The sequence below is a fragment of the Haliotis cracherodii genome, unplaced genomic scaffold, assembly GCF_022045235.1.
Source record: "Haliotis cracherodii isolate W230 unplaced genomic scaffold, xgHalCrac1.p SCAF_13, whole genome shotgun sequence".
In the NCBI taxonomy this organism is placed as follows: Eukaryota; Metazoa; Mollusca; class Gastropoda; order Lepetellida; family Haliotidae; genus Haliotis; species Haliotis cracherodii.
The window spans coordinates 23,555,212-23,568,509 of record NW_027266268.1 but is presented as its reverse complement, the minus strand read 5'-3'; the positions used below and the strand labels follow the sequence as shown (position 1 = coordinate 23,568,509).

General features: G+C 41.5%; 1 protein-coding gene across 1 annotated transcript in view; it reads left to right on the top strand.

Moving 5' to 3' along the window:
• The first annotated feature begins 152 nt into the window (after positions 1-152).
• LOC139459784 (gamma-aminobutyric acid type B receptor subunit 1-like) overlaps positions 153-13,298 on the top strand; it is a 29,106-nt gene continuing 15,960 nt past the window's right edge. The window contains exons 1-10 of the mRNA XM_071241451.1: positions 153-586; positions 1,841-1,975; positions 2,625-2,795; positions 3,682-3,783; positions 4,716-4,781; positions 5,549-5,740; positions 6,812-6,951; positions 10,920-11,025; positions 12,087-12,150; positions 13,094-13,171. Of these exons, the coding sequence (XP_071097552.1) occupies positions 362-586; positions 1,841-1,975; positions 2,625-2,795; positions 3,682-3,783; positions 4,716-4,781; positions 5,549-5,740; positions 6,812-6,951; positions 10,920-11,025; positions 12,087-12,150; positions 13,094-13,171 (1,279 nt within the window). The 5' untranslated portion in view covers positions 153-361. The remainder of the gene's footprint in view (positions 587-1,840; positions 1,976-2,624; positions 2,796-3,681; positions 3,784-4,715; positions 4,782-5,548; positions 5,741-6,811; positions 6,952-10,919; positions 11,026-12,086; positions 12,151-13,093; positions 13,172-13,298) is intronic.

The window sequence follows — 13,298 nt, the reverse complement described above, 5'->3', positions numbered from 1 at the left end:
CCACAAAATCAATGACGTAGATCACACGCGCTGCAGAATTTGACAGAAACATTTCTCAGCGAAAATCGATATTTAGCTCTAGTTTAACATAATGGATGCAGAAAAGCTAGCCAATGGCACCAAAGACCAGTGCGTATCGATCCATACCGCGAGTATATCGAAATGGAAGGTATTATGGGTCATGGACACTTTTAATAAACATTGCAGTGGTGACGAGTCGATGGGCACCTGCCAACCAGACAAGGATTTAATCAATGACTGAGTAAATCACGGTCGAAATCGGCAAGAGCGACGGTCGCTATGTACTTCTGATAGTCAGGTTCCAGGCATATCTTCTTACATTCTGTAATTTATCTGCAAAATGGAATTAAGAAGTATTTTGGTGGTTGCTATTTTACTATCTCTGCAAATATGTGAGAGCATGAAAAATAAGACTCTTACCATTGGGGCCATTTTCCCGATGTCCGGAAGCTGGGCCGGAGGAAAGGCTTGTCTTCCAGCTGTTGAGATGGCCCAGGAAGATGTGAATGCAAGACAGGACATTCTACCTGAATACAAATTGGACATGAAATATAATGACAGCAAGGTAAACATTACAACTGAGTATCTTTGATATTCACATGTCATCTTTCTGTGGCAGTACAGTACAGCAAAACATTTATTGATTACACCTCAGTTTATGATGATAACTTCACAAATTACAACTGAGTTTCTTTGATATTCACATGCCATGTTTCAGTGGCAGTACATCAAACCATTGATTACACCTTAGTTTATGATGATAACTCTATTCTGTCAGTCATGTTTTATTCCTCGTGATTTCCTTTTTCTGCAAACTGAGCCCAACATGCTCAATACTGATTTTAAGTGTTATGTCCAAATTAGACACTTTCCTGTGCTGTTGCTACTCTGGTTGGTTGGTTTGTTGTTTAACGCCACACTCAGCAATATTCCAGCTATATGACGGCGGTCTGCAAATAATCAAGTCTGGACCAGACAATCCAGAGATTAATATCATGAGCATCAATCCATGCGATAGGGATTGATGACATGCATCAACCAAGTCACCGGGCCTGACCAACCGATCCCGTTAGTCGCCTTTTATGACAAGCATAGTCACCTTTTACGGCAAGCATGGGTTGCTGAAGACCTATTCTACCCCGGATGTTCACAGGTCCTGGTGCTACTCTGGGGTGCCTATTAAATGCCTTGACTGATCCTCTCATTCAATGATTAGGGACTATCCACTGTGGTCTAGTGGATAGAATGTCTACAGGGAGAGCAGAAGGTTGATCTTTGCATGGCCGCGTCATATCAAAAGATGTAAAAGATGACTCTTGTGTTAACCCTGCCTTGCGTTCTGCGTTTAGGGGATGAAACAAGGTCTGGTCGGCTCTGAGTCCATATACCATGTATACTGTGTCTGAGTGGGGTATCTATGTTAAACATAGCATGGCATCTCAGTGGACTAGCATTCTAAAACTAGCGTTAGTCTGGACTAATATCATAATCCACACATGTACATGCACTTCACTATATAAGTGCAATAATCTTGACAGTGAGGTTCAGCCTATTTACTTTACCTAATCATGATTTTGGTGTGACTATCTCTGTATGAGGGCTGTAGGGTAGCCTATGGTGGTTAAGCATGTACTTTTCATGCTGAAGGTCCAGTTCAATTTCCTATAAGGTTACAATGTGTGCATTCCATTTTTTACGTCCCTCCCTATGATATTGTTGGAATATTGCTAAAAGTGGTGTAAAACCATACTCACTCACTCTGTATCAGACTATGTTTTTAGTTTAAAGAGTTTATGCATGTCTGTTGCCATGGTTACAGTGTATGGGTGGCCTGGGCACTAAGGTCCTGTACCAGCTCCTGTATGAGCCTCCGACGAAGATCCTTGTCCTCACTGGTTGCAGCATCGTCTCCACCTTCGTGGCGCAGGCAGCAAAGATGTGGAACCTGGTTGTGGTGAGATATACAGCTATGTTTTAATACCTAAATATAATTTGGTTACAGAACGTCTCATGTCAATGAAAGGGCAAGGTATGATATGGGCCCTTTTTTATTTTATTTTGCCCACTGGATAATTGGAAGCCAGTGGATATCTTAACCGGCTCTCTGTGTCCATCAATCAATTTACTGTAAAAACATTGATGTTAATAAGTATATATTCCTATGTTGTTTAGCACTATCCATCACTTGCTTAAAAGGTGTTAGGATCTACACCGAAACGTAGCACTATTGTAATAAAGAAGTTGTTCATCCATAGAACTTGTCTAACTTCATCACACCAACTTCTAAATGCCACTTAAAGAAGTTACCGAAAACTTGTTAATATTGCTAGGGAAGTTATTGGACATGTTTATATCAAGGAATAGACCATTTTCTTTCCGACACTTGCAGGTTTTTGACTTAAGACACAATAAGGAACAGAAGTATGGATAACATGGGTCAAGAGAAAATATATTTCTGAGCAAGTCTATAACATTTATACCTACACCTCTTAACATGCTTAAAGATATCAAGATGGGCCAAACGAAGACTTGCCTATTTTCAAATATGATGTCAAATATTTATACAAAACAACTTTCTAAAATTGGTTTTGATTTTTCCTCAGCTTGGCTATGGTTCCAGTTCCCCAGCACTTTCCAATCGTGAGAGGTTCCCGACTTTCTTCCGCACCCATCCATCAGCTACTCTCCATAACCCAACGAGGGTGAAAGTATTTCAGAAGTTTGGCTGGACCCGCATAGCAACAATTCAACAAACTGAAGAGGTCTTCTCATCTGTAGGTTCATCTCTGCTTTGTTTGTTTTGTGGGATTCATGTATTATTTTGCATAGGAAATATAATTGTAAGAATACCCCATGTATCATTGTATCATTGAAAAACGAAAAACTCGCTTTATACACAGCGATATACAGTATTTCCTTTTTCATATTTTTCTCAGTGGTAGAATGAGTGTTGTCAGGTTTTTGATATTTTGTTTTTAAATAAATGTGTCAGTACTGTCAAGTCTTGTTGACACAGTTCAGAAACAACTCAAGATAAAAAAGAGAATCTTCCAAGATCCAATATATCAAGATGAGTTGATAAAAGTTATAAATATCCGAGGTTTGCAGTAAACAGTAGCAACCAGAGCCTTGAGTGTAAATCATACAACAACAGCTTCAGTGGCAGAGAAATTAGTGATGTCATTTGATTATGACATCATGGTAACCAATGACATCACAATGGTCTGCAAAGCAGCATTGTGATGCAGTTTCATTGTAAAACGGATATGGAGTCAAATTATGTAAAACAAGTCTGAAAATGAAATGCTGAAATTAGATTCCATCACTTGGTTATGGATTTTGATTCCTCGAAAAGTTGGATGAACTAGGTCACTCTGACTGATAATACTACAATCTCTGTTATCATTGTGTTTGTTTGTTTGCTGTTTAATTTAAATTCCAGCTATAACAAGGCAGCCTATAAATAAGTCTGGAACAGAAAAATCAGTTGGTGATATGATGGGAAACGTCACATGCATAGACAAGAGGACATGCAGTCAACCAAGTCATAAGACCTGACCATGGGAGCCATTCATTTATCTCATATGACCAGCTTTGGTTCCTGGGGTCGTATGTCAAAGCATATCTGTGACAGGTATTGTATTCATCCTTTCCTTTCAGACGGTCAAAGATTTGGAGGCAAGAGTGAAAGCTGCAGGCATCAGCATCGATGTCCGACAGAGTTTCCTCACAGACCCTACTAACGCTGTTAGGACTCTGAAGGTTGGTACAGACGGGTCACAGTCTTACTTTCCATGAACGATGCACACCATGGTAGCCAGGTTGTGAGATTACACATGAAAGAAGTCACACAATGTGATGTTATACAGATGTATTTTAGTGTCAAAGGGATGACTTGAATTGTTTGATAGGCGTTTCTTAGAAGTTGACAGATGGCAAAGTAGACACAATTAATGGATAACCACTTTTTATTTTTTACTGTAATGGCCACGTTTCAGTATAGATCCTCATGCAGTTGTCAAGCTTGACAGATCTAGACAGAAACGCCTCCATTGCAGTGAAAATAAAGCAGTTGTTAGCCATAAGTTGTGTCTCAGGAATGACTTGTACAGGACACAATGGAAGGAGGGTGTCATGTGACACATGGACCATATGTAGCATTATGAGGTCACAAGTCACAAATACTTTTTTCGGTGACATATTTGTGGTTGTCAATTAGATCAATCTTGACATAGCCATCAGACCTTCATAACTCGAAGCACAAACAGAATTAAGACTTAAGCACCAAGTGACATTATGTCAAATATTTGTTCTGGCTGGCCAACTTGTATGGATTTTTACAAGACAGTGACTGGCTAATCAGATAACTAGTTTCGTTAACATGTTTAGCGAGTAATGGTAAATCTTTTGTCAATATAGAAGTAAATTCTTTACATTCTAACAGTCCCCATCTGTACATCCTTGTTCAGTCGAGAAGTAAATTATTCACATTCTCACACTCTCCATCTGTGATTTCTGTATGTTCATGAATCAGTCCTGTTATGTTAACAATTATCTGGAGTCAGAGGTGATATTAGAGGTTTACAAACGTTTACCTGTTGCCATGGTTACATGTGTTTGTGCGGTCAGCCAGGTATTCTGTGATGCATCCAGTTTCATCATTTGCTATGAGAAACACCTGCTCTGTTTTCCAGCGTGGAGATGCTCGGATCATCGTTGGCGTCTTTTATGAAGATATGGCCAGGAGGGTGTTTTGTCAGGTGAGGAGGAAACTATTTGATGTGTTTGTGTGAAGCCCATTTGTGGTGTTCCCCGCAGTGATATTGCTGGAATATTGCTAAAAAAGGTGTAAAACTATACTCACTCACTCTCAGTTATACCAAATAATGATCCTTCTTCTAACTTAAAGGTTTCACTTCCCCCCGTGAAGATCCAGGTTAGAATTGCTTTTCAGCAACCCATTTTCTGTCGCACAAGGCTACTAACGGGTTCAGGTGGTCAGGCTCATTGGTTTGGTCGATGCTCATGATGTCAATCACTGGATTGTCTCGTCCAGAATTGATTATTTACAGATCACCGTCATATAGCTTGAATATTGCTGAGTGAGGGAGTAAACAATAAATAAGAAAATAAAGGTTTGACCAAAGTGGTAAACGTCTGAGACCTGTACCACTTGGGCTTTCCTTCCACATTAAGCGGACACCTATTGACATGACTGGAATACTGTTAATAGCTGCATTAATCTCACTCACTTTCTGACTCTGCCCATCCTATAACAGTGAATGATGAAACTGAGTGAGTGAGTATGGTTTTACGCCGCTTTTATCAGTATTCCAGCAATATCACAGCAGGGGACACCAGAAATGGGCTTCACATATTGTACCCATTTTGGGAATCGAACCCAGGTCTTCGGCATGACGAGTAAAGGCTTTAACCACTAGAGTCCCCGACTGCCCTTAAGGGTAACTGAAATCTTTTTAAAGTGTCGTAAAAGCTGACTTCCTCACCCCATCTCTCTTTACGCCAGGTGTACAAGGAGGGTCTGTACGGCAAGAAGTATGTGTGGTTCATCATCGGCTGGTACCCTGACAACTGGTACAAGCAGGTGGACCCCAGCATCAACTGTACAGCCGAGCAGATGGAGGAGGCACTGGAGGGACATTTCACAACTGAGGCCGTCATTCTCCACCAGGAGCCCACCATCACTGAAGTCGGACTGGTAAGGCCAGAACACCTCTCACCTCTCAGTTCACATTTTCCTTTTTCTCACAACTGTAACTACAGTAAACTACGTTTATAATAAACACGCTTATGTGTTTTTGTGTGCGTGCGTGGTGCGTGTGTGTGTGTGTGTGTGGACTGACCGACATAAGAAACTTATTTCTTTGTCCCCGGCCTTTGTATATATGCTGTATATATACTTTTAAAGAACTACGGGTTATTACATACTAAAATTAGTGATCCCTTTGAGTTTGTTATAACCGTAGTTTACTGTAGTTGTTAACAAGACCCGTGAAGATCCGGGGTAGAATAGGTCTTCAGCAATCGCTGCTTGCCGTAAAAGGCGACTATGCTTGTTATAAGAGGCAACTAACGGGATAGGGTGGTCTGGCTCGCTGACTGATGCATGTCAGCGTATCCCAATTGGGTGGATCGATGCTCATGATGTCAATCACCGGATTGTCTGGTCCAGACTTGATTATTTACTGACCGTCATCATATAGCTGGAATATTGCTGAGTGCGGCATTTAGGGGAACCAACTAGAAGACTGTCAGGATTCTTGGTAAGAATATGTGCCTCCTGCAACCTATGTTTGTTGAAATAGGTGACTAAATTGTGTAAATGGATCGGATGGTCAGACTTGTGTACAAGGTGGATTTCATGTAATTGTATCCCAATTGTGTGGATTGGTGCTCCTGATGTCAATCACTGTTGTCAGGAAATGGTTATATATTGAAACCCCTACTCCCATCTCGAATTTGCAGTGTTTCATACCGTTTGTGTATTAGTTTTGAATGTGATATTTACACGCAAATTCCGACATTCATACAGTCTGGACCCCACTCTATCAAGGTTTATACTCCAACGAACACACAAAAAGCGAAAGACAGTTCTTCAATAAGCGCTAGATTTGACATACTATTCCAAACACTGACAGTAAGACTGATTCCAAATTATTGGCCTTACTTCCATACTATCAACAACTGCTGGAGTTGTGTAGAATCCAAACTGATTTTCTCCCCTGTATGTCTGGCCCAGTGAAAAACAGTGCACATGCATATTTTCCAGACGGCGAAGAATTTCACAGAGAGACTAAATAAACGTCTGAATGTAACGGATACAAGCCAGGTCACGGGTTACCCAGAAGCCCCTCTGGCGTATGATGCTGTCTGGGCCATGGCCTTTGCCCTGAACAAAACAGCATCGAGGTACGTAGCGATAAACAGTGTCCGTGTTTCCTTTCGTTGCCAACATCTGTTCTGTGTTTCTGGAAGGCAGGATACAGGATGAGTTCTTGTCAGACAGCCTTGTTGGATTTAATGGATTGGATGGTCAGAATGAGAGACTTGTTTGACTGTGTCATTGGGACCTGAGCCTGTAGCCAGGGAAGCCTCTCATAATATTAACCACTTATTTAGAAGGATGGATGGATTGATGTTATGGATGGACGATTTCTGGCTTAATCACCCAAGCCTGCTGCAAACAGTTTACATCACACTTGTTTACTGCTAGCTGTTTACTTCACCCATGTTTACTGCCAGCTGTTTACTTCACACTTGTTTACTGCCAGCTATTAAATTCACCCTTGTTTACTGCCAGTTGTTTACTTCACCCATGTATACTGCCAGCTGTTTACTTCACCCATGTATACTGCCAGCTGTTTACTTCACCCATGTTTACTGCCAGCTGTTTACTTCACCCATGTTTACTGCCAGCTATTTACTTCACCCATGTTTACTGCCAGTTGTTTACTTCACCCATGTTTACTGCCAGCTGTTTACTTCACCCATGTTTACTGCCAGCTGTTTACTTCACCCTTGTTTACTGCAAGCTATTTACTTCACCCATGTTTACTGCCAGTTGTTTACTTCACCCATGTTTACTGCCAGCTGTTTACTTCACCCATGTTTACTGCCAGCTGTTTACTTCACCCATGTTTACTGCCAGTTGTTTACTTCACCCATGTTTACTGCCAGTTGTTTACTTCACCCATGTATACTGCCAGCTGTTTACTTCACCCATGTTCACTGTCAGCTGTTTACTTCACACTTGTTTACTCCCAGCTGTTTACTTCACCCATGTTTACTGCCAGTTGTTTACTTCACCCATGTTTACTGCCAGCTGTTTACTTCACACTTGTTCACCGCCAGCTGTTTACTTCACCCTCGTTCACTGCCAGCTGTTTATTTCACCCTCGTTCACTGCCAGCTGTTTACTTCACCCATGTTCACTGCCAGCTGTTTACTTCACCCTCGTTCACTGCCAGCTGTTTACTTCACCCATGTTTACTGCCAGCTGTTTACTTCACCCATGTTTACTGCCAGCTGTTTACTTCACACTTGTTCACCGCCAGCTGTTTACTTCACCCTCGTTCACTGCCAGCTGTTTATTTCACCCTCGTTCACTGCCAGCTGTTTACTTCACCCATGTTCACTGCCAGCTGTTTACTTCACCCTCGTTCACTGCCAGCTGTTTACTTCACCCTCGTTCACTGCCAGCTGTTTATTTCACCCTCGTTCACTGCCAGCTGTTTACTTCACCCATGTTCACGGCTAGCTGTTTACTTCACCTCGTTCACTGCCAGCTGTTTACTTCACCCATGTTCATGGCTACCTGTTTACTTCACCTCGTTCACTGCCAGCTGTTTACTTCACCCTCATTCACTGCCAGCTGTTTACTTCACCCTCATTCACTGCCAGCTGTTTACTTCACCCATGTTCACTGCCAGCTGTTTACTTCACCCATGTTCACTGCTAGCTGTTTACTTCATCCACGTTCACTGCCAGCTGTTTACTTCACCCTCGTTCACTGCCAGCTGTTTACTTCACCCATGTTCACTGCCAGCTGTTTACTTCACCCTTGTTTACTGCCAGCTGTTTACTTCACCCATGTTCGCTGCTAGCTGTTTACTTCACCCTTGTTTACTGCCAGTTGTTTACTTCACCCTTGTTTACTGCCAACTGTTACTTCACCCATGTATACTGCCAGTTGTTTACTTCACCCTTGTTTACTGCCAACTGTTTACTTCACCCTTGTTTACTGCCAGCTGTTTACTTCACTCTTGTTTACTGCCAACTGTTTACTTCACCCTCATTCACTGCCAGCTGTTTACTTCACCCATGTTTACTGCCAGCTGTTTACTTCAACCATGTTCACTGCCAGTTGTTTACTTCACCCTTGTTTACTGCCAACTGTTACTTCACCCATGTATACTGCCAGGTGTTTACTTCACCCATGTTTACTGCCAGCTGTTTACTTCACCCTTGTTTACTGCCACTTGTTTACTTCACCCATGTATACTGCCAGCTGTTTACTTCACCCTTGTTTACTGCCAGCTGTTTACTTCACCCATGTATACTGCCAGCTGTTTACTTCACCCTTGTGTACTGCCAGCTTTTTACTTCACCCATGTATACTGCCAGCTGTTTACTTCACCCTTGTTTACTGCCAGCTGTTTACTTCACCCATGTATACTGCCAGGTGTTTACTTCACCCTTGTTTACTGCCAGCTGTTTACTTCACCCATGTATACTGCCAGCTGTTTACTTCACCCTTGTGTACTGCCAGCTTTTTACTTCACCCTTGTTTACTGCCAGCTTTTTACTTCACCCTTGTTTACTGCCAGCTGTTTACTTCACCCATGTATACTGCCAGCTGTTTACTTCACCCTTGTGTACTGCCAGCTTTTTACTTCACCCTTGTTTACTGCCAGCTTTTTACTTCACCCTTGTTTACTGCCAGCTTTTTACTTCACCCTTGTTTACTGCCAGCTGTTTACTTCACCCTTGTTTACTGCCAGCTGTTTACTTCACCCTTGTTTACTGCCAGCTGTTTACTTCACCCATGTATACTGCCAGCTGTTTACTTCACCCTTGTGTACTGCCAGCTTTTTACTTCACCCATGTATACTGCCAGCTGTTTACTTCACCCTTGTTTACTGCCAGCTGTTTACTTCACCCATGTATACTGCCAGCTGTTTACTTCACCCTTGTTTACTGCCAGCTGTTTACTTCACCCATGTATACTGCCAGCTGTTTACTTCACCCTTGTGTACTGCCAGCTTTTTACTTCACCCATGTATACTGCCAGCTGTTTACTTCACCCTTGTTTACTGCCAGCTGTTTACTTCACCCATGTATACTGCCAGCTGTTTACTTCACCCATGTTTACTGCCAGTTGTTTACTTCACCCATGTTTACTGCCAGCTGTTTACTTCACCCTTGTGTACTGCCAGCTGTTTACTTCACCCATGTATACTGCCAGCTGTTTACTTCACCCTTGTGTACTGCCAGTTGTTTACTTCACCCATGTATACTGCCAGCTGTTTACTTCACCCTTGTTTATTGCCAACTGTTTACTTCACCCATGTTTACTGCCAGCTGTTTACTTCACCCATGTTCACTGCTAGCTGTTTACTTCACCCATGTATACTGCCAGCTGTTTACTTCACCCTTGTTTATTGCCAACTGTTTACTTCACCCATGTTCACTGCCAGATGTTTACTTCACCCTTGTTTACTGCCAGCTGTTTACTTCACCCTTGTTTATTGCCAACTGTTTACTTCACCCATGTTCACTGTCAGCTGTTTACTTCACCCATGTATACTGCCAGCTGTTTACTTCACCCATGTTTATTGCCAACTGTTTACTTCACCCATGTTCACTGCTAGCTGTTTACTTCACCCATGTATACTGCCAGCTGTTTACTTCACCCTTGTTTACTGCCAGCTGTTTACTTCACCCTTGTTTATTGCCAACTGTTTACTTCACCCATGTATACTGCCAGCTGTTTACTTCACCCTTGTTTACTGCCAGCTGTTTACTTCACCCATGTTCACTGCTAGCTTTTTACTTCACCCTTGTTTATTGCCAACTGTTTACTTCACCCATGTTTACTGCCAGCTTTTTACTTCACCCATGTTCACTGCCAACTGTTTACTTCACCCATGTTTACTGCCAGCTGTTTACTTCACCCATGTTCACTGCTAGCTGTTTACTTCACCCTCGTTCACTGCCAGCTGTTTACTTCACCATGTTTACTGCCAACAGTTTACTTTACCCTGCTGTATTCCCCCCATTTCTGGTGTCCTCCGCCATGATATTGCTGGAATATTGCTAAAAGTGGCGTAAAACCATACTCACTCACTCACTCACTTCACCCATGCTGTATTTGCCAGGTTGGCAGAGAAGGGCATGAAGCTGGAGGACTTTGACTACTACAACAAGAAGATCACCAACGAGATCTACTCCGCCATGAACACCACCAAGTTCCTGGGAGTGTCGGTCAGTAAGCAGCATGTATCTCCCTGCTACATTCGTCAAAACACTCAACAAAACACCAAATTTAACTTGATCGGAATCTGAAAATAATATGAATAATTAAATATATTTGCCTGTGTATGATACACACAACTAATTCTTGGATACAGTTTTGGAGAATAAATGCTGTCTAGTGTACGATGTGCAGTTAGAAGCTATATTGTTGTGTGCTGTTGAATCCCAGTTCGCCCCAATTATGTTGCTAGGTTTGTCAGCACCATACCCGTGCTTGAGGGTTTCACCAAAGTGTTTAACGACTGAGGCCGCCATCACTTCAGGCTTTCCTCCCACATTAAGCTGATGCGCCGTGATATAACTGGAATACTTTTCAAAGTGGCGTTAATCCAAACTCACTCACTCCTAAGAAATCACCAACCTCACATATGACACAAATCACACGTTACACACAAATCACACATGACATATATATATCACACATATCACAAACATATCACACGTTACACACAAATCACACATGACACACATATCACATACAAACACACACATAATATGTTACACACAAATCACACATGGCACACATATATCACACATATCACAAACATATCACACATATTACATGTAAATCACACGTTACACACAAATCACACATGACATATATATATCACACATATCACAAACATATCGCACATAACATGCAAATCACACATGTAACACACATATCACAAACATATCACAGTTACAAACAAGTCACACATGACACACAAATCACACACACACACATAATATGTTACACACAAGTCACACATGACACATATCACACGTTACACGCTAATCACACATGACACACATCGCACATTACACCAACATATCACATATTACACACTAATCACACATGACACATATCTCAAAAGCATCACATGTTACACACTAATCACACATGACACATATCTCAAAAGCATCACATGTTACACACTAATCACGCATGACACTTATATCACAGACATATCACAGACTCATCACACATTACGCCCTTATCACACAGCTGTTTGTGTGTACTGTTTCAGGGAAACGTGGCCTTCTCTTCCCAAGGTGACAGAATAGCCTGGACACAGATAGAGCAGATGATCAGTGAGTGACACATCACGACAAGTATAGTTTGATTATATTTCTATAAGGGTAACCAATATTGTTGTTTATTTTTATTTGATATTCAAATTCTATCCATTTAAGCTATAAAAACAGTAACGCTATTTTTCAGGGCATTATCATTTACAGAAGCCCGAGGTCATCCATTAACTGCCCAGCGAAGGAGGCCAGTTGAAAAGACCGAGGGCTTCTGCAAATGATAAGGCCCTGAAAAATAGCTGTTGATACATGTCATCGTATTCCAATTGAGTAGATCGATGCTCATGATGTCAATCACTGACTTCATTATTTACAAACCGCCGTCATAAAGCTGGAATATTGCTGATTGCAACATTAAACAACAATCAAACAAACACTTACTCGATGACAACATATGACTGTTGTATAGGTGATGAACATTATTACCGGTACATTCTGTTCCGTGAACATCCAGGGTAGAATAGGTCTCCAGCAACCCATGCTTGCAATAAATAGTGACTATGCTTGTCGTAAGAGGCGACTAACAGAATTGGGTGGTCAGGCTTTTCTGACTTGGTTGATGCATGTCATCATATCCCAATTGCGTGGATCGATGCTTATGGTGTCAATCAATGGATTGTCTGGTCCAGACTCGATTATTTTCAGACCGCTGTCATATAGCTGGAATATTGCTGAGTGCGGTGTATAACAAGAAACAAACAAACAATACTTACAGACCATTGTCATATAGCTTGAATATTGCCAAGTGCGGTGTTAAACAATAAAACAAACAATCAAAACTTACAGACCGTTGTCATATAGTTGGAATATTGCCAAGTGAGGCGTTAAACAACAAACAAACAAAGAAAAACATTGTTTTCATTCAATGACAAATTTATTTTTTTCAAATGTGCATATTTCAGCCCTAGAGATATGAAATGCTTAAAATGAGTGTGAAATGTTTCAGATGGGACGTACTACAAGTTGGGCTACTATGATTCTATGGCTGACAATTTGACGTGGTTCGACAGGGAGAAATGGATAGGTACGGACTGGTGGCTGACAGTCAGGAAATTGTTCTCATTATAAAGTTCTCATGCACCATCAGTAAAATTATTTCTAAATCCTGCATGTAAACTTCTCCACTTTTTCCAGAGAGCTGAAAAGTCATA